Source organism: Phalangium opilio, unplaced genomic scaffold, assembly GCF_054372755.1.
Source record: "Phalangium opilio isolate 3A_F unplaced genomic scaffold, DU_Popi_V2 ptg000079l_1, whole genome shotgun sequence".
In the NCBI taxonomy this organism is placed as follows: Eukaryota; Metazoa; Arthropoda; class Arachnida; order Opiliones; family Phalangiidae; genus Phalangium; species Phalangium opilio.
Genome location: NW_028324187.1, coordinates 9,781,604 through 9,802,771, shown reverse-complemented (window position 1 = coordinate 9,802,771; position 21,168 = coordinate 9,781,604). Strand labels below are relative to the sequence as shown.

Below are 21,168 nucleotides of genomic sequence, written 5' to 3'. Positions count from 1 at the left end.
AGTCATTAATGAGCGATTGTAACGCGAAACATGCTAAAATTTTAAAATTTAGACATACCTAGTGATGTGTAGTCTTGTTGCTAACGATTCTAATGATGTATGAAGTCACAAAAAACTGCACTTTACGGTCACGTGGTACTATTAACGGATTCAGGCCTATTTCAAACATTTTTCGTTTTTTGTGCCAAGGCTTAGCGAAACTTGTCCAAAAATCTTGATTTTTTTCGACGAAAGAAACCGTAACAGCACAATATATTACCATCTGGGGTTAAAATACGTCCTAAGAAAGACAATTCGACGTGAATTTAACTTAATTACACTCACTTAATTACTAAAACGTTAAATTAAATGGCTTCAGAAATGAACGCGCGTCCCGCAATCGGACAAACTTGAAGTTTCGTTCGCCGCCTCAGCGCGATTCCTGATTGGTTGGCTGGGCGAAGGCTTGTTTCGTCACCGTGAAGGGGGAAAACCTGAAACTGACAAGCTGTCAATTTTTGCAAGTGAATGTATCGGTTATTTTGAGATTTTGTATTTAAAAACGAAAGAATAACATCAAATTTAGTTTAAATAACTTCAATTTAAGTTAATTTTGCCTCGTGTGCTATATAAAAGCAATTAGAGCGGTAAAATTAAGTTTAAATTAGCTAAATTCGTTAAGCCTCGGCTATTTGTTGACAACTAAGAGGGCAGATGGACATTTTTAAAGAGACTCGATTGTCTGTTATTTCCCGTATTATTTAAATAAATAAATAAAATATTTAAATGGAAGGAGTTTTATGGAAATGGACAAATTATTGGAATGGTAAGCCTTGAAAGTAAATTGGAATTTAAACAAATTAGGTTAGCTGTCTTGCTTACTAAAGTTTATTTAAACATACTTAACGTAGGATGGCAACCAAGATGGTTTATTTTGGATGGTGGTATTATGACTTACTATAAATCGCAAGAAGAAGTTAATCAAGGTTGTAAAGGCTCTGTTAAATTATCAGCTTGTGAAATAGTTGGTAAGCTAGCTTTGGCAAACTGCCAAATTGACCTCCCACAAAATGAAATTAACCTTAACGATGAATGATTCTCACCTTATTCTTGAAAAAGTTCATGGGACAGACAATCGTAGACTCGATTTAGTGATTCCTTCGGAACAACATTTCTATCTGAGGGCGGCTACTCCTTCTGAAAGACAAAAATGGATTGTAGCCATTGGTTCAGCCAAAGCGTCATTAAGTTCCGATCAAAAAAATGGTTCCGCAGGTATGTTAAGTTAAGTATAAAATCATAATAATGTTTTCAGGGGCAAAAGTAAAGTAATCGAGTAATCTTTAGGTGAGAAAGGTCCAGACAATTTAAAGCTCAAGAAATCTGAATTAAGACTTTACTGTGACGTTTTAATGCAGCAAGTTCATGCCATCAAATCTTCCGTTACCACTGAAAACTCTCATCCAGAATATGAAGTAAATAAAATATATTTTATATTAATTATTAATAATTAAATTAACCCCCAGTGATTGTTAAAAATTGAACAGAAAATGAAAGAAGCTGCTGGATTATTAACAGCAACTTGCGACACCTTCATTAAGACATTGGACGAGTGTATGGAATTGGCTAATGCTAATTTCACCTTTGAATTGCCTCATCAACACGTCTGGGATTCGGCCTTGCCAACTGACCAATCAGGAGCCAGTATCCCTTCTTCTCTACAATCTTCCAGAAAGGTAAAAGATGGAGACGGAGAGAATAAGACCTTAATTAATTAATTAATCTAATTTTTTAAACTTAATTTAGTCTGCCAAGACATTAAGCCAAGTTACAAGGTCACTTTCAACTGATAGATAGCTTAGCTATTTCATTAATTTAAATATAATTAATAAAGTGTCCAGAAGAAAGGTCAATTAAAATAAATTATAGCTCTAGTCCAATCAACTCGAGTTTTAAATTTAGATTTAGTGATTCATTTGTTTTTGTTTTTGTTTTGTATCTTATTGGAGTTTTGTTTGTTTGTTTGTTTTCATCGTAAATAAAAATATTAAATAAAATGGTGTATAGAACTTTGTAGGCAATAAATAAATATTTCTTTCTTGTCTTAAATAATGTGTTATTGTTATTAACATTTAACATAAGTGTTTTTTTTTTTCAGTTTTACAAGAATAACATAAGAATATTCATATATATTAATGAGGTATATAGTTTAGTTAACATATATATTAACTATTAAGGTGGCTTGAAGGAAAATCCATGTAACATTACATTAGGCCTTTTTCTAAATTTAAAAGAAATTAAACATTAAAATTAAATAAATGATCTCTTATTAAAAATAATAATAGCATTTAATTAGTCTTAAAAAGAAAAAATAAATCAAGGACTACAGCGCCGCCATTACTTTAGTGACGTCAGATAGCCACCCCTAAAGGGATTGGTTGAATTCTCTGGCTAGCAGACGCCACTTAACCAATGGCGGATGGCGCACTAGTCCTTGATTGTTATTAATACTGATTAAATGCTAATTATCATATGGTAATAAGGGATTTAATATTTAATTTCATTTATATTTAGAAAAAGGCCAGTCCTTAATTTTAAGGTATAATTTTTAAGGTATATATAATAATATAGTAGACCCTTTTCTTTAAAAGTCATTATTAATCATAAGTTGCCATCCGTAACTCTGTAACAATATTAGCACGCAAGTTGTTTGTAAATCCTAAAATTGACAACCTATTTTTTGTTTTTTTTTAATTTATATTTACATTTTTTATGTCATCGGGTACCCATGCAGTATTTTCTTCAGTAAATGGTGTGGGTTTCCAACCCAAAACCTTCGCTTCTTCAATTAATTCAAACTGAGTTCCAAGTTTATCAAGAGGGTGGTCTATGTCCAGCCACAATTGTTCCAACTCTTTCATAACTTCATTCGCGTCACGTTCTATCTTGGCGCTACTGGTTTTGGCTCGATTGTCTTCTGTCTTTCGATCTACCTTAACAATCTTGGAAGGGGGTTCATATTCCGGGCTATCATTGGAAGAAGGGGGTTCAAATTCCCAGCTATCATTGGAAGCTCCTCCCACTTCCGCTTCTTCTCCGCTTTCCTACACCAATTAAAAACTTTGAAACATTTTACTCATTATACCAAGGCCTATATATTGAAATATACATCAGAATCGTTGCTTCGGGACGAACTAGGCCTAAATTTGTCAGTTTTGTAGCTCCATGTGCAGTTCCTATTACGTAGTTTCGGGAACTTTGAAACCGGTTCGTATTCTTTGGGAGACTCATCTTTTTTAGGTGAAAAGTAGATGATGCTTCGTCTAACCTCGTCATAGTTAGACTTTGATGCAAATATGGGGGATTTTCCCGGGCTTTTTCTGTTTTCCAGACGCCTACGCGAGGTACCGTTATCATTTACGCGGCGCAAGGAGTTTGAAGATGTCCCGTCTTCGAAATAAACTTCACTGTTGAAGCTAACACTTTTTAACACGGCACTTTTCCTGTTTATTATCATATTTATTTATGGTAATATAAAGTTAACTATACCTACATGCGATTTATCATTAACCTATGTTAATTATGTCAAAGTACCTGTTGTGTCCGGGACGTTTCAACACGCCTTTTAACCGTTTTTCATTTATCTTCGTAGCTTTCCATTTTTCAACCGCCTTAGCTCGGATTTGTTGCGCGGTTAACATCGGATATTGTAATTTCAGAATTGCAATTTCATTGTTAATAAACATTTGATATTTCGTAGGTTTTTTAACATTCGAAGATGCCGTCAAACTAGGTTTCGCCATTTTAAACTAGCAAGCAAGTCAATGACCTTTAGGCCTCGGCAATGTTTAAGTTAGTTGGGATCTGACTAAATATTAAGTAAAAGACAAGAAGAACGGTTCAATAACGCTGAAATTGACTTAATAAAATATTATTAATTATAAATGACTTGAAAAATGTTTTAAAACTTACAAATTGAAAATTGCTACGAGAAAACCGTTGCCTTCTTTCCCATAAAAATCCCGCGGTTTTAGGCCTAACCTCCCGTTGCAAAATTCAGTTCAGTTTAGTTCTTCCAAACTCAACTGGACGTTGGAGGAACCGAACGGGTTGTGTAACTTGTGTTGTTTCACCGTTCACGTACATTTTCTCTAAATCATTAATTCATTATTAAATTTCATTACAATTAATATTAAATAAATATGGCATCGGTAAGAAAATCTCAATTATTCCATCTTTAAAAATTAGTAAATCAATATACCAATGGGATAATTTTACAAAGCAAAAATAAAAATAATACCGTTAAGCCTTGGCTTTGTTTACAAGTCAATTTTGCCCGTTTATTATTAAATATTAACGATGGATCTAATTATAATTAATAGAAAGATAAACCGGAAGATCACAGACGAAAATGGGACAGAGAAGAATACGAAAGAATCGCTTTAGAAAGGCTGAGACAAGAACTAGAGGATGAAGATGACGATCTTAAAGCTATACCCATAAAACGGGATCTTTTAAAACCCCGAGAATATAAAGTAGATCTTGATTCCAAATTAGGAAAAACTACGGTTATCACTAAAACTACACCCGCCTCTCAAGCTGGAGGGTAAGTATTCAATAATAATTAATTACCCTTATATTAAATTAAATTAAATTCAAATCTAATGTTGATTAAACCTTCAGATATTATTGTAATGTTTGTGATTGCGTGGTTAAGGATTCCATCAACTTTTTAGACCACATTAATGGAAAAAAACGTAATTACCGAGTAAATAATAAGTTAAATATAAACCTAACTTAACTTTAAATTAAATTAAAATAGATCAAAGAAATTTGGGGATGTCTATGAGAGTGGAACGGTCCTCTTTAGAACAAGTTAAAAGCAGATTTGAAAGCAATAAAAAGAAAATGGAAGAGAAACAGAAAGAATATGACTTTGAACAACGTATGCAAGAGTTAAAAGAAGAGGTTAGTCTTTAAATTAAATTAATTTAAGGTTAAAAGATATTAAATTCTTTTAATTTTAATTATATTCTTTAGGAGGATAAGTTAAAAGAATACCGAAGAGAGAAACGTAAAGAACGAAAGAGAAAAGCTAATGAGGAATTAGAAGGGGACGATTTAGAATCAGAAATGGCAGCTGTTATGGGATTTTCGGGGTTTGGTTCGTCTAAGAAATGACAAACTTGACATTGACATTGACAGACAACAACATCAACATCTTTGTCACATTTATGCCTTTGAAAAATAAAAAGAAAAAAAAACACCCTTGTTCAAATCTTGTAAATAAAACTAAAATTTCAACAAAAGTATTAATTAATAAATAAATGACTGAACATTTAATTAATTTTAATAAGTGCTAAACTCAATAAAATATGGTTATTAAAATAATTTGTCACGGGTTGGAGAGGCGGGGGTGTTAAAAACGTCATTGGAAACCCTTCCATTGTCTGACAAAGCCTATGGAGTCTGGACAAAATAACTTCCTGAACACTGACAATTGGAAGTTATGGTTCGCGTACCTACACCAGTGCTTTAAGGTTAAGTTGACACCGTTCCGTTTTTTCATGGGTCCTTCAACAAGGTAAGGTATGGAGAGAGACTTAGCGACAATATAACTTTCTTAACACTGACAATTGAAGTTATGGTTCGCGTACCTACACCAGTGCTTTAAGGTTAAGTTGACACCGTTCCGTTTTTTCATGGGTCCTTCAACAAGGTAAGGTATGGAGAGAGACTCCGAGATATAGGTGGGGGGGGGGGAATTTCCACCTGCGGACTAGAAAAACCGGTCTACCAGACTTGTATGCAATGTATGCTCGGTTGAACTTATAGTGGTAAGCCATCTCTAAGACTCTTAGAACTTGAATGTTCGTTACATGGCCACCTAAAAGACTTGAGCCTAGCTGCCATCGGATGTCTGTCGTTCAATTTTTAGTTGGTCATCTAAGAGGACTTTGACTGGATTAAACCAAAACCAGTTAAGGTGAATCAAAGGTAAGTTATCCACGATTATCGTGTTGTTCAAGGTGAAGGGATTCAAATAATAGTTTGTAACGGAACTAACCAACAATCCAACCGCATTTCGGTCGGTCTAAACAGTACTTAACTACTTTGGGACGGGTTAGGAAATGAAGTAATTAGCCCCGGAAACAGATAAGAAGCGTTTCCTTCGACCCCCGACGCTCTGCTGGCTTCCACTACTCTATAAGAACTTAGAACCACCGATATATTTCTCTGTACAGCTCAGATTTCTCTGATTCTGTTAGTCAGTGACTCCCAGACCCAGAGGGGAATTAAATTACATTGGCAGTCAGTCCCAGCAGAGGTCCAGGGTTAGCTTAGCTTAGTTTGTAAATGAAAACGGGTAGGGGAAGACCTTCAGTCTAGTAACAACACCCTTCTTAATGTTGATCTAACTAACAACTTGGTGGCCGCGAAGAAGAACTGTAAGATATATTTTTTTATTAACTTAATACGGGCCCCGATTGATATACCGGTTTTATATTCGGATTTTTATTTGTAAGTCGAATAAATAGATAAATATGTAGCCTCAGGGAGAGTACTTTAACCTAAGATTATTTGAAACCCAATTAAAAATAAGTGACGTAAGTTTTTGACCAAACCAAATTTACAGATTTACAGAAGAAATACGGTTTCGATTTTTAGGAGAATAATTTTAGTACACGCTTATGCTTGAAGCGGCTTCTGAGGGGCCTGCCTAATTTAAAATTTCATCCCTCGTTCTTTGAACCAGGGACCTCCTCCCTGTTTGAACCATTCGTATTTATCTCCTCTATATCCTTTTTCGGGACGCCGACGTTTTGAAGGGAAACCCATAAAGAGAAGTAAACTGTTAATAACAAACGGCCCATTTCCGTAGTCCGGACTCCGTTAAGTTACTTCCCCTTAATGGTGGCTTACTTTACTTTATTTACTTCTGGAGTTTAAGCGGCGAGAAGTGTATATAGTATAACAATGAATCAATGAAGCGTACCCAGTTTTCTGAGAAGCGTTAACTTTTCACCCGTTATAAATTTCTCTTTCTTAGTAAATAAAATTTTTAAAACTTAACAGTTGTTTAAATTTGATAGCGTGCCAGGCTCGGTACACGAACTTGTACTACCTTTTAGTTTCGATTTATTAGTCTTAGATATTATTTATGCTTAACCTAATTATGATAATCAGTTATCAAGATTGACTTGGGGAATTTTACTCATAATTGAGTCAAATGATTGGTTGTTTTTTCGTGTTAACAATGTTAGAGAGGTTTGTATAATTTAATAGACCATTGTGCACGTTTCAGTTGGTTCGTTTGCCAACCGGAAATGGCCTTTCTCCCGCCTTGACACGATTGTCAACCCCAAAAGTGTTAAGGGGGGCGTAAGTAGTTTTAGAGATAGTTAACTTACTTCAAGATAACCTATTTCTGATAAGACAAGAATTAAGCATGCTAGCTAGAGTCTCCACGTTTCGTTGAACTTAACGCCTCTTTTTTAAAGAATAAGAAAAAATAAATTTGATTTCTAAATCGTTGGACTATGTACTCAGAGTCTAATATTTCAGATGATGCGTAATATAACTCGTTTAATTGAACATAATTTTGAAGCAGCTATAGTTACTAACGTGAATCACTTTTTTCTGGTTCTGTTAGCACAGTACTTTCGTGGAACGAACCTTGTTTTTAAATTATCCTGTTTAACTCACGAGGGACTGGTTATACATTTATGCCGTTTGTCTTTGTATCGTTTTCTACCCAGGACTGTCTAGACCTTTTAGCACCATGACTCAAAGTTCAAGTGCCCAAAACTAAATGGTAACAACAACAATGGATCCGGGTCTCAGGGATGGCCTAAACCAACGTAAGAAGAACGGTACAAATAACCACAAGGATTCGTGCAATAGTCAAATATGTTCTTCGTACGTCGTGGGTTTGTTGGCTTGCGTACTTATCATTGGAGGTGTATTTCTGGCCTTTCAAAGATGGGACTATATGTGGTTGGTCGTTACCCTCATTGGAATCATTCTAACCTTCGTTGGTAATTGCTTAATTGTATAGTTGGGTGTACCGCGGGACATAACTAACATGACGTGTTTTAGGGGCATCGCTTCATTACTGCGGGACCAAGGAATCACCCGATAACGCGGGTAACGCGACGCGAGGTGGTAGACAAGAAGTTAGTCATAGTCAAAATGAGCACTTACTTGGACCACCGTCGGCTCCCAATCTCGGGGCTTTCTCCAGCAGTCAATTGTCTCTTAGTATGTTGCCACCGTACTTTCCGTCGTATGACGCCATGTCCATGACGGCGAATGGTAACGGTGGCGGGGCCATCAACTCTTCTATGGTCGGTTCATCCGGAGGAATTAGCCCCATCATGCAGATTAACGGTCAAAGTTTCCTCTTATTACCCATTGGTCGGCAAATGTCCACGGAAGATGGTGGAGGTTCAGTTTTGACGCCTGATGCTCAAAGTATCATCGCTTGTAAAATGGCAAATGGTGTATCAACCCTACAACTTAATACGAATACGACCCTCAGTGAGGTCGCCAACGAGCAACAAAGAGGGTAAGTGACGTTAAAACAACAACAAAATTCGGCTGACCAACATTTTCGTTGGCTAATCAATGGTCCCAAACTAATTATTTCAGATACATCATGATCAAACCGCGAGACTTTCAGCAAGCACCATCGCAACCACCTGAACCGCAACAGGGGGGAAACAACAATCACAATCAATCCAATGTAATTGCGGAACCTAACCTAAACGTCACGTTGGAACCAACAACACCGTCGGTATCCCAAAGCACTCAAACGTGTACGTCCACGTCCGTTGACGTACAAACAATTGAAATAACTACGCAGGAAGTAATTACTCAAAACGCGAATGCCAACGCGATTCAAATAGAAACTGAGCCAATCTACGAAGTGCCAAGACTTGTTTCAGTCCATCAACGTCAATGTGTCTTATCAGAGACTAATCATAATGAACCAAGCGCTTCCCCAACTTCCGCTTCGAATTCGGGGTCCAGTGCGGAATCAGTCGTCGCGATAGAAAACGGCGGCGACTGTTCCAACGTGGTTGAGGCCCCAAGTGTTGAAACGACCATGGTCACCTCCAGGACTGACTCTGTGACTGTTCCCATTGTGATAGAAGATAATGACGCGTCCGAATCGCGCGCCACGTCTCCGGACGTGGATACTATTGAAGCTGACGATGTTTTAAGTCCACCTAGCTATGAGGAGGTCGCGGTTATGCCTCCGGGAATGGCACTTAGGTTAGGAATGCCCAAGTATGCCTATGAAACAATGTAAAAACAACTTCGGAGTTTTTCTTTTTTTTTAAATTGCGGTATTTTAAAGCCTGGATTGAAGGTCAAAATTTCACCTTTGTTTGTAATTACTAATAAATAAATTGTAATCTTATGACCTACCCATGTTCCCGCCAATTTACTTACTGATTTGAAAGAGGCAATGATTTATTCCCCATAGGAGAATACATTTCGCTTTTTCATTGTTCAAGGGGAAAGGGCGCAACACAAACTTATCATGACGCGGAACTAACCGATGTGCTTAGCAATCTTATATAAAATTATCTGTTTATTTCTTCTTAGCTTGTAATCCAGCGCCGGCGTTGAATTTGAAAAAAATAATATCTCCGTCTTCCACAACGTAATTGCGACCTTGCTGACGGTATTTGCCAGCCGCCTACAAAAATTCACGTATTTTTCAAGTTTTAACGACCACAAACTCACTAACAAACACACAGACACACACACACACGCATAACGATTACGTAGTTTTATATCTACGTGTGCTAATCACACGTAGACAAGAACTACTAAATTTCGTATTGAATAAAATGTACCTTATCCCATCTACCGTGGGTTTAAATAACATGAAAACATTTAAAATAATGTTAAGATTTCAGCTATTTCACGATTATGACTTACTATAAACTAGTTCATGGGTACACGCAGTTAATTTCTTAACTTATTAATGCACTATGTACTAATTTTAATTACTTTTAAACGCGATAGACAGAGGACGCTGAATTCTTAACAGTCAATCGGGTGGTAGAAAACAAGTTAGTTAACACCGCATTCATAGTTTACTTCGGGTTGTTAAGATATCGCGTTAACTTTTCAATTTCTTGAAGTTGCGGATGTTTGTCACACCCAGAATTAATAACATAACAGAAGTAAGTATGACACTTAATGAAACCCTATTTTAAGGCCAAACCACGTAATAATATAGGAACAATCCTTCCTTAAGAAATGGGGCCCTGGGTAGTGTCAAACTTAATTTTACTACGTTACTTATATAGGCCTACGCGGGAATGTTTAAAAGGTGATTTATAATAAGTTTTAAAAAGCTTCGGGCAAAGAACTGATTAAAACTTACTTTAACCGCATTTTCGGAGCCTTCCTCTTTGAAATCATCGAATTTCATCACTTCGGCCATTATGAAACCTTTCTCGAAATCCGTATGAATTTTCCCCGCAGCTTGGGGCGCTTTAAACCCTTTCTATATAAAATAAACCGAATCAAAATTAAAGATAAGCGCCATTTACATGGCGTATTTTGAAGATTGAAAACGGGACTTAATGGGAGGTTCTGAACAGAATAGGATAGGTGGGGCGACCCCTGATGGGTGGTGGGGGCACGGTGGCTCATAGCGGTGGTGTCAAAAGCAGACGCCAAAAGTTAAAGACAATACCACAAGCACGGGAACAAGGCTTGGGCGGAGACACACTGTCATCTACGGCCAGCAAGAGCCATCTTCTCCAAACTGTTCTAACCGACCCAAGAATAAAAAAATAGGTCTAATATTCGCGCCTAAATTGAGTCGAGTTCGCACTGGGTAACGCTAACAATTGACCTTTTAAACGGACCAATAGGGAATGGTCTCAATAACAATGGCCTCGTCGACACGTGGAGTCGGGTGGGTTGAGGCGTTCAAAGCCATTGTACCGTCCAATTTAAACGGGCATATAAGATAACAGTAGGCGAAATGACGCGGGATAGACAATTTTTTTGTCATAAGGCGTTAGAGTATGGGATAATAGGATCGCGCGTATACGATTTTCAAAGTGTGCGTTTGACAGAATAAGTTACGAAGCCATAAATCAATTCCATTTATACGCAAATTTATCTATCTCAAAGTCAATGTTATCACGCGTTAAATGCGCAGCTTGGTTTAGATATTCGATGGTCACATGGTTTAGAATTATATATACTTCGTCTCTATTAACTGATTCTGCAAAAATTGGCTTGCCATTTAGTTTTATCAAGAAGTGATATCTAGTTTATTAGGGAGAAGGTTTAAGATGCCTAAGTATTAGCCGGGCGCCGTTGTCCCAGTCCCCCTTTTAAAATACAAGGGGGGACGTAAAAGGAGGCCCCGGGCTATTTCGATACACTCTCCTCAGTCGGAAAATACAAGTAATTTTCCCGTCATTAGCGTCGCGCTGACGTGTACGAGTTTTCAAGAATCAATGAGATGCTGGCTGCTGGTTGTAATTTAGAGGCGGGGATTAACTCCGGACAGGCTACGTTTGCTTGGACTGGAGATAAAGCTAGATAATAAATGTGGGGCGAATTTATACCTTCTCCCTAATAAACTAGATATCACTTCTTGGTTTTTATCATAGAGCCGAGGTATTAAATATTAACCCGATTTCAAGTAGCTAAACCAACCTGTATAGTCTTTGAGCAACTTGTAAATCGCCATTTGTAAAAATAAACCTGTTTTTGGCGTGTGTGCTAACGCGAAAACACCTTTTAAAGGAGTCTTTAAAGCTTGTAGCGCGAAATAGCGGCTTAGTATTGAGAAAGTGGTGACCTTTCGAACCCTGTTTGCGCATTTCAGTTTTCCCTCCTTGCCAAATCAATTTGTCTTTTTCAAGAAATTCTTTTTTCCGACCGGTACCAGTCTGAAATATCCCGTTCACACTGACTTGTAAGGGTCTATTTTAAACCAACGGTTGTTAATCTGGCCTCGGTTTACGTTATCCGAACGGGACCTTATTAGGTTAGCATTTAACTGAACTGTCAAATGTGTTCAAATGTATTAACATTCCAAAGAGCGGCGCAAAATAAAAAATTGCATTGCATTTCTCAAATATTTAAACGGCTACCGAACTTTGATCATCACCGCCTCGAGTCGCATCCCTTACCAAGGCTTAGTGCTAGTATTATCAGAAGTTTATAATTATAAACTTCTGATATTATTCACTAGATCGAATCCTACTACCCCAATAATGCTCCCTTGGACGACGAAAGTCTATCATGTTCAGCAATTTATGTAGCATTATTCTCCTACAATCAGGTGGTTTTACACTACATTAAGTCCCAAATAGTATAATGGTAGGAAAACACTAGATTGTAGTAGAAGAATCCTACCCAGGCCCATTGAGGTTCAATTAGACGGTTTAAGTGAACGAGGCCTAGCAATATGTAGAATTATTCTCCTACAATCTAGTGGTTTTCCACTACACTTCCGTAATAGTAGGAAACCACTAGATTGTAGAACAAACCTACTACTACCCTTTAGACTGATTATTTTCCTAAACCTCCATCATAGTAAGAAACCACCAGATTCTAGAAGAATCCTACTATACCCATCGAGGTTCCCTTAGACAAATTATTTTCCTAAACCTCCATCATAGTAAGAAAACACCAGATTTTAGTAGAATCCTACTACGCCACTGCGAAAAAAACCAAAAACAATAAAAAACAACTTGGAACATTATCAGTGCATTGACTCGTAATTAACCCCGGTGTTATGTTATGTTGAATAACTAAATTTATTCCGCGTTCTGTCAATGTTAACTCTCTCTGGGAGTTTCTTAGAAAAACGTGATGGTAGTAGAAGCTTCGGCAGCGGTAGTAGTAGTAGTCGCTTCGTCTATTTCCAACTCAATTCCAAGAAATTCGAAACGAGTTATCATATCACGCGAATCTCGTGATGTTAGACAAAAGCCCAGACAAAGTGCTATACCATTTCCCCCTATGATATAAATTATGCAACATTGGCAAGTGTTCGACCCCTCCACGCCGGATAGACTGGCGCCGTAGAGTTATTATCATAAGTAAATAATACACAGATACACTAAGTTTAGGACGACGCTAAGCGGAGTAGACTCTTCCAGGGGCTTCGTAACTAAACGCTGTCGGGGAAAGAGTTTCTTAATAACTTACGAGGGGTTGTTAATTTACTTATCATGATATCAGAGAATCGACATAAATTCCGGGAAAAATACCTATTTTCAGTTACACATTAAACAATGTGTAGAACATTAAAATGGAATACGAATGGTTTTAAGGTTAATAACGGCACAACTGAATCGAATGCAATCAAAAACTCGACTAAAATAAGTGAATTCTTGGTATTTAAAAGTAAATTAATTCGAAATAAGTGAGTGAAGTTTAAATCATTAGTTTCTAATTATGTCTACGCTTTCGTTTGGGGTTTTTTTTTTCTCCAGGTTAATTTGTTTTTGCTTTACTTATCAGGGAGTGAAATTCTTAGAAATTGGTACGGTTGGTTTGGTTTGTCGTGGCAAATCGTACATATAGTACAATTAGCATATTTTAATTTTTTTTTTATTATTACTAACCTGAATAGTCCATGCTTTGACTTCGTCTTTACCAGCCGTGAAGAAATATTGTAGTTGCAAAGCTTTGTAACCATTAACGATGATTTTGTCCAAAGCGCTGTTAAATAAAATTAAGCACAAAATTTAATTTAAATGCAATACGCGCAAATTACAATATAGAATTATCATTTAAAAATTCCATGACAGTTTGAACACCTTTTCCCTGAACAATTTCAATTTTTTTAATTTAATTAAACATTTAATTGTAGAAATAATCAGAATGTTAATTTTGCATGGTTAAAATGACTATAGTTAGTAGTAACAATAATTAAAAAATTATCGAGCAAATAGTAAACTACGCGAATTCGGTTTCAATTTTAAAATTATATAATTCCCTGAGGTGTTGAAATTCCCTGAGGTATTGAAAATCCCTGAGGTATTGAAAATCCCTGATCCCTGACTTTTCTTCCCCAGATATTTCTAGCAACCATGTAATAAATAAATAAATAAATAAATAAATAAATAAATAAATAAATTGATTGACTCCTAAGAATGGTGAATATTTCTGGTTATACTAAGACAAAATAATTTTCCCACGCGCTTGTTGTGTTGTTACTCTATAGTACATATCTCTAATGATAATTTAATTATTTCACGGTATATAGCGACTCGAGAGCGGTGAGTATTTAGGAAGTATGTCAGTGTTAAGAAGATAAGCGACGTCTGTTAGTTAGCATACACGAAGTCAGTCGGCGAATACCGACTTTAATGAATGGGCGCAGGCATTTTTCTTTTTTTTTTTTTGACAAAGGAAAGATTATCTCATTGTGAGGTCGCCACCCGGACCAGCTAAACCTCTTAGTTCCGCTTGTCTGACATCGCAACCACCACCACCAACATCCAAGAAAAATTCGCTAAACTCATTATTCGATCAAAAATGATTCCTTTTTTTATATATATAATGCTGTCATAAGTTAATTTAAAGTAATTCCCGAATAAGTCTACCTTACTAAGTAGACTCGATACAAATGTTTCAGGATTCAAATTTTCTTCCCTGGTTTACGGGTTTTCCCTGACCAGTAGCATAGAGCGATCTCAGTTGTGATTGTGACGTCAGTGTCTAGATAAAACGTGACGTCACGGGCTTATCTTTGGCAGTGGGCCGCCATGTTTGGTACCGTTCTATGGGAAAATAGCATGGGTGACGTCACACTAATTAAGGCTTTTGAGTAGTATTGACAAATTGGAACGTTTTGTAGGAGTAGGACCATGACAACGCAGTTCTAAAAATCCTCATAGTTTTAAAGTTTAGACAGTGATATCTGAAATTAACCTTGATATACTATAACCGTCCTAATCCAACCCATTGCTCGTGTGTCCTAGATCCCCTACAGGGTTTGTACAAACCGACCGCGTTTTGTGTGTAAGGGAGAAAACGATAATCGGCTTTAAACCTTACAATATCAAAACTAGCTGGTCTTTTATGGAAGGTTTAAACTTCATTGAAATCGAATTATCTTCGCCAATACATCAAAAATGTTTTACGAGAGTACAGCATGCAACCGTTTTTAGTTTTCGTCGTCGTATGACCGACCCCTCGCCGCTTCACTTTAGGTCCAGTTGGTATATCGTAGCAAGGAGCTAAGTGATTACATACAGAGTTTAAAAGGAACCGCGCATGCAAGGCTTAAGTAAGACTCAACGTATGCCTTCCTTCCTTCCCTTCCTAATTCATTGTTAAGACTTTTAACAAAAAGATATAATCCCAATCGGGGTTGGTTTGCTTCCTTTGGTTGGTGTTAGACTATAATCCAAACCAAACGTCGACTGCTTTATCAAATTCAAAAAGGCGGTGACGGCGTGGTGGTTTTTAAGCCTTGGCTTGAACTTCATTCATATTTTAACACTATATAGGGTCTTAACATTAATCCGCGTGAAAAAACGGTTTAAACGTCTGTATTCAGAGTCCCAAACTATACAGTATGGCTTAGCTACGGTGTAGTTGGATTCTACTACAATTTAGCAGCATTAGATTACAGTAGTTTAATACTACACTCGAGTGTCTAAACCACCCTGTCAATTCTCAACACGATAAAAAAACAATGCAAATACTAATTTAGATAAAAAGGGTTAGATCCTAGTTAAGATAAGTTACTTACTACAATGTCATGTCATCATAAACCAAACGGAATTTGATAATAAAGTTATTGGACTTAAGTTAGTGCGGCGCAGTTACCGCCCATTGTAAAGAGTAGAAACACTACATCATAAAAACCCCTTAAATCATACAAACCATTTAAAACACCATAAATTCCGAGCTCAAAATCCTTTCACGGATTATGAACTAAAAAAAATAAGTTAAAGCGTATCCTACGAAAACGAAATATTTTCGACCCCAATGGGTTAATAGAGATATTGCTATCTCCTAGGCTACTTTAAAAACCACGTATACCAGGTTTTAATTAATTCAATGGGTGTTCGCGAATACGATAAGGAATTTAACTTGACAGCGATGTAAAAGCTACGATAGCCCCTATTAAATCTGAAGTAATATGGACAGGTGATTTAGGGATGGTACGGAAGACTAAAGGGAACCACGCCCGAAATCGTATGGGACGAAAAGCACCAAGAAAAAAAACCAGAGCCCATTTTTTAATATAAAACTTCTAGGGGCCTCTGTTAAACCAACCCGAGTTTGCAACGAAATTAAAGTTAATTCAATATAGAAATTTGTATTAATTTAAGGGGAATTTTACGATTGTTTTAAAATTAAAGGAGGTGTTGGTTATTTTCAAAGGCGAAAATTACTCTCTTTGAACGGCCACCACCTAGAGCTTAGCGCCCGGGGCATAATTTGGTCAAAAACCAACCTAGTAAAGGTCAAATAATTGGAATTGTTAGGCTTTACAAAATACCTTGTTTTTGCCCAACGACCCCGCCTTGTTTGAAAACACCACTACCATCATCCATATCTTTAATAGTTAAACTGCAGTACGGTCCATAAGTGGATAATTATACCCCTACAAATAAGTTAAACTAAATTCTTTTAAAAACAAAACAAGTAACGCCTTAAAAACAATTCTCGAGTTTTAAATAACAATTATTTAAGGCCTCGTTTATATTTTAAAATAAATAACAAAGATTTTTTGTTTCATATCAGTATATATGTTTGTAACTTATTGTAAGATATTATTTACTTATGGTTCTTCAGAGTTGTAGAGGGCGTTAGGGGGTGACTATTATTGAACTTTAAAGTTGAATCTATAATTCACGTGACAAAAGTTGGGTCTCCTATTTCGATCTCTCTGTTTGTCTATAGACTCAAGAGAAACTAATTTTGAATTCAGAGTCCCTAGGGATGGTTGTGATTATAAAAGAGGAGGTCATATGACCTTCGACCCTGAACGGATTAAGCTCCCAAGTTGATGAAATAGGAGAGAACTAAAACAGTTAATTTCTATCAGGGGGTCATTTCATTGACAATGCACCCCATTTCAGATGAAGTCGGATTTCCATGCAGATATTCAAATTCGATACTCGGCGAATAACAAATCGTTTGGCAGTGTACGAATAACAGAGTCAAACTTTCGACTGATGTTTCGTTACTTTTGAAATTAAAGGGAAATATTGCGTCAAGGTGACGAAATTTGCGAAATAAATTAAGTGATTTTAAAATGAAATAGGATGTACCTGCAATCGATGATATTTCATCGGGTTATTTTTTTAAACTAAATTATTAAAATGATTAAAGATATAGGTTTTTTAAGGGAATATCCGAAACTAATAATTACGGTTATAAATGGACTCAATTAGATGGGTTCGAATCCGGGTATGATTTAGGTATTAGTAATTCAATACGCGAAAAAGTTCTACCTCCCCCCTCTCTCTCTCTCTCTCTCCTGGAAATTTACCAAATTGGACCCACACATATTATACAACTAAAAGTTTTCTTATCAATATATAACCGGAAACGATCATAATAGCGAATGCCAAATACGCATGCCCTTATCTGACAAAAAGTATTTTTAATATTTGGCCCCGGGATACAAGCTGAAACCATGATAATTCATTTCGTGAAATAGATAGCCCTTATAACGACTATTAAAGGGACAATTCAGATATACGTCTCTAATATCAAAACCGAGCAGAGCAGCTAAGGGATACTTGGTTTTCGGTTTTTCTCTGATGCGCAGAGCGATGCGCTATAACCCAACCCAGTCCCCTTTAAATTATCTCTGATGCGCAGAGCGATGCGCTATAACCCAACCTAGTATCGGTTTAAATCATCTCTGATGCGCAGAGCGATGCGCTAATAACCCCCGAGCAAAGTTCATGTCGCAGAGGCTGCAGAGCTCACCATTTGGGTTGCCCTCACTATAGTGACTTACAACATTACCTCGCACGCTTCCATGGCCCGAGCGTTACTTACCTACTTAGCTAGAGGCCCTTTTATTTTTTTTGGACCGAGTATTTCATAGTCCCTTTGCGAAAAGGCGCATTTATACGGAGAAAGGGGGCGCTGACAGAAGCTACCACCACCACGATAAAAAATAAGAGAAATAGCGCGCCCAAAAAATGTAACCCATTGTTTGGAGTCACAGAAGTTGGGGACATCCGAGTTTGGAATACCAAATCGGATTACTACAATCATAAAACAGCAGAAAAGTCTAAAGCGATAATTATATAAAGAGCCTGCTCTTTTTTTGCGCAGCTTTCATTTGAATATATTGTATCAAATAAACAGAAACGCCTCTCAACTATCTCGAAACCGTGAATAAATAAAATTCATTATAATCTTTCTCTCCCAAAGACAAATTGTTTCCATTCGGCGATTATAATAAAAAGTCATAGTATCAAAAAAACTTGCAAATGTACGAGCAATTATAAATTTCAAAGTGGACTTTTCATAATTGGACTGAAAATAATACCCCCCCTCCTTTTTATTTTAATTCAAAGTTGATTATCTCGGCAACTGATTTATGTAGACCCCAAGTATTTAGTATCGTTGCGTTGGATACAGTACAATTTGAAATAGGGCTATCATATCCCAATACGAATTACCATGGACTTAGAACGGAAGTTGGGTGTTCACGTGACGCGTATACCCATGATGGAACACATTTTTAAAAAATTTATTATCCAAGGCTCTAAATGTAGACACGAGTACTTAATTTAATATCGTTGGATTAAGTGGATTAAGAACATTTACAGTAACAATTTTGTCCGTTAAGTTAGAGATATAACCTTTGAACTTAGTGCGCCCCCCCGACCCCCCTTCTGAGGGAATAAAATTGGTCAAGGAACGCAATGTGACCTTTCTTACTTGTACGAATTATTATTTTTTTCTTCTAGTGGTGTTTAGAAGAAGAAGTGCCACTATAAAAGGGGTGTAAATTTCACGGGGTGAAAGGTTATTTCGTTTGACGCCAATCTAAAAGCGATTAAGGACAAGCACCCATCAAAAAAGCCAAGACAGATCTCTTAACAATTCTTTATATTTCTTTGGTTGAAACGATATATATTTCTAGGGAACTTTCATACATATCTTGCTGTAAAAAAAAACCCCAACAACCCCAAGAAGAGTCTAGTAGACTTTTCTAGAGGTTCGACCCCTCTGTAACCTTTTTATTTTCTTCTGTAGTCAGCTAAACCTAATCGTAGTTAGGGGGTGCATTTCGCTTCAACGAATTCGGGTTGAAACGAATTCTATCCCTAATAATACGATGGCATCCAATAGGAAGCCGGGAAAGAGTAGAAGACGCGTGGCAGGCAGCTAGCTAGCTAGCGTAGAGCGCCTCCTCGTGTTTACTTTCGGCACATGGCAGTTCAACTGTCATTGCTATATATCTAAGATTGATTACATTCTCGGTATTATTCTACAATTCCTCTCTTTCTCTCTCTCTGTGTGCCTTTAACTATCTTATTATTACGTCGGATTCAATACAGCCCCCTTCTCCCCCTCTCCCGGGGGTTTCAAACCCCCACGTGATCCGATAATTATACCTTTAGCCCCTGAAAACCTATACCCCCCCACAAAAGAGAGAAAAAATATAATCGGACATTTTCATCGGAGACTTACTTCGATACAAAGTTAGCTTGTAATCCAATAGTCGGTTGAATGAACGGGGTGATGGGTAAACCATAAGTTAATAATTACCCCTACCTAATAAGTTATTATTAAACAATCGGAGAACTATAACTTCATCTCGTTTTATAATCGCAAAACAATCCCATAGAGAATATACACCGACAAATGTAGTAATAGCAACCTATTGTACCGCATCTCTTTAACTTATTGGGTTGGGGCTTCTCATTTACTTATGTACGGGGTTAAAGGTGACTCGGTATCTCCACAAATGAGGAGTCCTTCGATCTTATCCCTTCATTGTAAATAAATTTTTAACCTCGACAATGTTTTTCCTTTTCATCTGGATGGTCCAATTGTTTTGACCTTTCTCGGTTTACGAGACCCACTATTTCAAAGATACGTTCGAGGTATCTGGGGGTCTACCTTTGACCGTACATGACGTCTTTCAATTCTCCCTCTCTCTACCAACTCTCATTTCAAATCGAATCGAACTGGTTGAAGAATTTTAGAAAAATCCTCTTTACAAAGATATCGAGAATTTTCCGTTCGGTGGAAAATTGGTGCCTTTGAGTTTCAACTCGGGAGAGCTAGGGGCTGCTAATTGCAGAGTTGTCGCGTCAACGCCGTCGAAAAGGACCCCCTGTTATGGGCGGGGACCCCAACTTTCCCCCCGAATTTCCGTGTCCCTTTCTGACAAATCCCTACAATGACGTCATAGTAGGTCTAAAATAGGTCAAAACAAATGCTCCAAATTTCTCTCTCTCTAAGGAGAAAGAGAGAGAGCTAGAGAGAGAGAGAGGGAAGAATAAAAAAATGCACCTGTTCGGATTGGTGTTTCAAAAACGGGCGCCGTTCGGGATCAAAGCTTCGAAATCGAGACGACACGCTAAATAATCTCCGTATGAATGAACCATTTCGATGTGTACTTTGAGCTACAAGTTTACCAGCTTTCGCGGGGTTGAATATACTGGGTTTAAAAGAAGGCGCGTGTTTAGAGTGAACGAAATGGTCTATGAAGAGAGAGGAGAGAAGATGGGTTCCTAAAAATTAACGCAGCAGCAACTCGCACGAGGTTTCCCAAAAACTCCGATCCCGAGTTCCTCCGTGATAATAGCGGACAATCACGCAATTCTTTTTTTTTTCTTCTTTAAATACCCGGGAATAAGGGAGAATAGAGTCCTTCGCGCATCATTGGGCGCAAATATGTATACGAGACAAAAAGGAAACCACGCGGTTTTATATTTTAAGTGACGCGGTGGTCGGTGATGGACGTAACACCTCATTTTACAAATTACTAATTACGTCTCCCCTTTCGCTATCCTCCCTGGATCAATGCCGCCATTAAAAATTCATTCAATTGTAAATGAATGCAAATCGAGGTGCCCAGGTAATTTGAGTTAATCATATGATTAAGGGTTGCCACAAAAAATGTAGGTACATCTTCAAAAATTCCCTGACGTTTCCAAGAGGTTCATTCAAAATTTTTGTAAGTTACTGTCA

The 21,168-nt window shown here is 37.2% G+C and overlaps 6 protein-coding genes across 9 annotated transcripts in view; 3 read left to right on the top strand and 3 right to left on the bottom strand.

Moving 5' to 3' along the window:
• Nucleotides 1–333, bottom strand: part of Ae2 (anion exchange protein Ae2) — a 51,799-nt gene extending 51,466 nt beyond the window's left edge. The window contains exon 1 of the mRNA XM_089846490.1: nucleotides 59–333. The gene's annotated coding sequence lies outside the window, so the exon portion shown is untranslated. The remainder of the gene's footprint in view (nucleotides 1–58) is intronic.
• A 136-nt stretch (nucleotides 334–469) lies between these two features.
• On the top strand, nucleotides 470–2,091 carry LOC149654830 (pleckstrin homology domain-containing family A member 3-like). Its single transcript, XM_089846525.1, has 6 exons — nucleotides 470–805; nucleotides 891–1,007; nucleotides 1,099–1,254; nucleotides 1,327–1,454; nucleotides 1,527–1,715; nucleotides 1,786–2,091. Exons 1-6 carry the CDS (start codon nucleotides 766–768, stop codon nucleotides 1,834–1,836), a joined length of 681 nt encoding a protein of 226 aa, XP_089702651.1. The 5' UTR covers nucleotides 470–765; the 3' UTR covers nucleotides 1,837–2,091.
• LOC149654829 (uncharacterized) lies at nucleotides 2,067–4,093 on the bottom strand. The gene is made up of 5 exons (XM_089846522.1): nucleotides 3,952–4,093; nucleotides 3,574–3,847; nucleotides 3,149–3,482; nucleotides 2,745–3,083; nucleotides 2,067–2,662 (listed from the first exon to the last, which is right to left on the bottom strand). Exons 2-5 carry the CDS (start codon nucleotides 3,780–3,782, stop codon nucleotides 2,624–2,626), a joined length of 921 nt encoding a protein of 306 aa, XP_089702648.1. The 5' UTR covers nucleotides 3,783–3,847; nucleotides 3,952–4,093; the 3' UTR covers nucleotides 2,067–2,623.
• On the top strand, nucleotides 4,051–5,322 carry LOC149654828 (zinc finger matrin-type protein 2). The gene is made up of 5 exons (XM_089846527.1): nucleotides 4,051–4,190; nucleotides 4,362–4,585; nucleotides 4,663–4,736; nucleotides 4,802–4,947; nucleotides 5,020–5,322. Exons 1-5 carry the CDS (start codon nucleotides 4,182–4,184, stop codon nucleotides 5,158–5,160), a joined length of 594 nt encoding a protein of 197 aa, XP_089702653.1. The 5' UTR covers nucleotides 4,051–4,181; the 3' UTR covers nucleotides 5,161–5,322.
• A 466-nt stretch (nucleotides 5,323–5,788) lies between these two features.
• LOC149654827 (uncharacterized) lies at nucleotides 5,789–9,413 on the top strand. Of its 3 annotated transcripts, none has more exons than XM_089846509.1 (4): nucleotides 5,789–5,976; nucleotides 7,740–8,018; nucleotides 8,080–8,548; nucleotides 8,632–9,413. In XM_089846509.1, the coding sequence occupies exons 2-4, from the start codon at nucleotides 7,793–7,795 to the stop codon at nucleotides 9,293–9,295; spliced, it is 1,359 nt and encodes a 452-aa protein (XP_089702635.1). In that variant the 5' UTR covers nucleotides 5,789–5,976; nucleotides 7,740–7,792; the 3' UTR covers nucleotides 9,296–9,413. The 3 variants fall into 3 exon arrangements, with proteins under 3 accessions (XP_089702635.1, XP_089702636.1, XP_089702637.1); XM_089846510.1 differs by lacking the exon at nucleotides 5,789–5,976 and adding an exon at nucleotides 6,100–6,428; XM_089846511.1 differs by lacking the exon at nucleotides 5,789–5,976 and adding an exon at nucleotides 7,323–7,552.
• A 28-nt stretch (nucleotides 9,414–9,441) lies between these two features.
• The window catches only part of LOC149654823 (obg-like ATPase 1), a 152,742-nt gene continuing 141,015 nt past the window's right edge, over nucleotides 9,442–21,168 (bottom strand). For both annotated transcript variants that reach the window (XM_089846515.1, XM_089846514.1), the window contains 3 exons: nucleotides 13,602–13,698; nucleotides 10,385–10,507; nucleotides 9,442–9,688 (listed from right to left, as the gene is read on the bottom strand). In XM_089846515.1, the coding sequence (XP_089702641.1) occupies nucleotides 9,581–9,688; nucleotides 10,385–10,507; nucleotides 13,602–13,698 (328 nt within the window). In that variant the 3' untranslated portion in view covers nucleotides 9,442–9,580. The remainder of the gene's footprint in view (nucleotides 9,689–10,384; nucleotides 10,508–13,601; nucleotides 13,699–21,168) is intronic.

Coding starts and splice junctions, on each gene's coding strand:
- LOC149654830 (XM_089846525.1), top strand. CDS start 766: ATGGAAGGAGTTTTATGGAAATGGACAAATTATTGGAATG. Junction 1,008..1,098: donor ATCAGCTTGTGAAATAGTTG/GTAAGCTAGCTT, acceptor TTCTTGAAAAAG/TTCATGGGACAGACAATCGT. Junction 1,255..1,326: donor TCAAAAAAATGGTTCCGCAG/GTATGTTAAGTT, acceptor AGTAATCTTTAG/GTGAGAAAGGTCCAGACAAT.
- LOC149654829 (XM_089846522.1), bottom strand. CDS start 3,782: ATGGCGAAACCTAGTTTGACGGCATCTTCGAATGTTAAAAAACCTACG. Junction 3,483..3,573: donor AAACGTCCCGGACACAACAG/GTACTTTGACAT, acceptor GATAATAAACAG/GAAAAGTGCCGTGTTAAAAA. Junction 3,084..3,148: donor CCCGAAGCAACGATTCTGAT/GTATATTTCAAT, acceptor TAATTGGTGTAG/GAAAGCGGAGAAGAAGCGGA.
- LOC149654828 (XM_089846527.1), top strand. Junction 4,586..4,662: donor CCCGCCTCTCAAGCTGGAGG/GTAAGTATTCAA, acceptor TTAAACCTTCAG/ATATTATTGTAATGTTTGTG. Junction 4,948..5,019: donor TGCAAGAGTTAAAAGAAGAG/GTTAGTCTTTAA, acceptor TATATTCTTTAG/GAGGATAAGTTAAAAGAATA.
- LOC149654827 (XM_089846509.1), top strand. CDS start 7,793: ATGGTAACAACAACAATGGATCCGGGTCTCAGGGATGGCCTAAACCAA. Junction 8,019..8,079: donor AATCATTCTAACCTTCGTTG/GTAATTGCTTAA, acceptor GACGTGTTTTAG/GGGCATCGCTTCATTACTGC. Junction 8,549..8,631: donor GCCAACGAGCAACAAAGAGG/GTAAGTGACGTT, acceptor TAATTATTTCAG/ATACATCATGATCAAACCGC.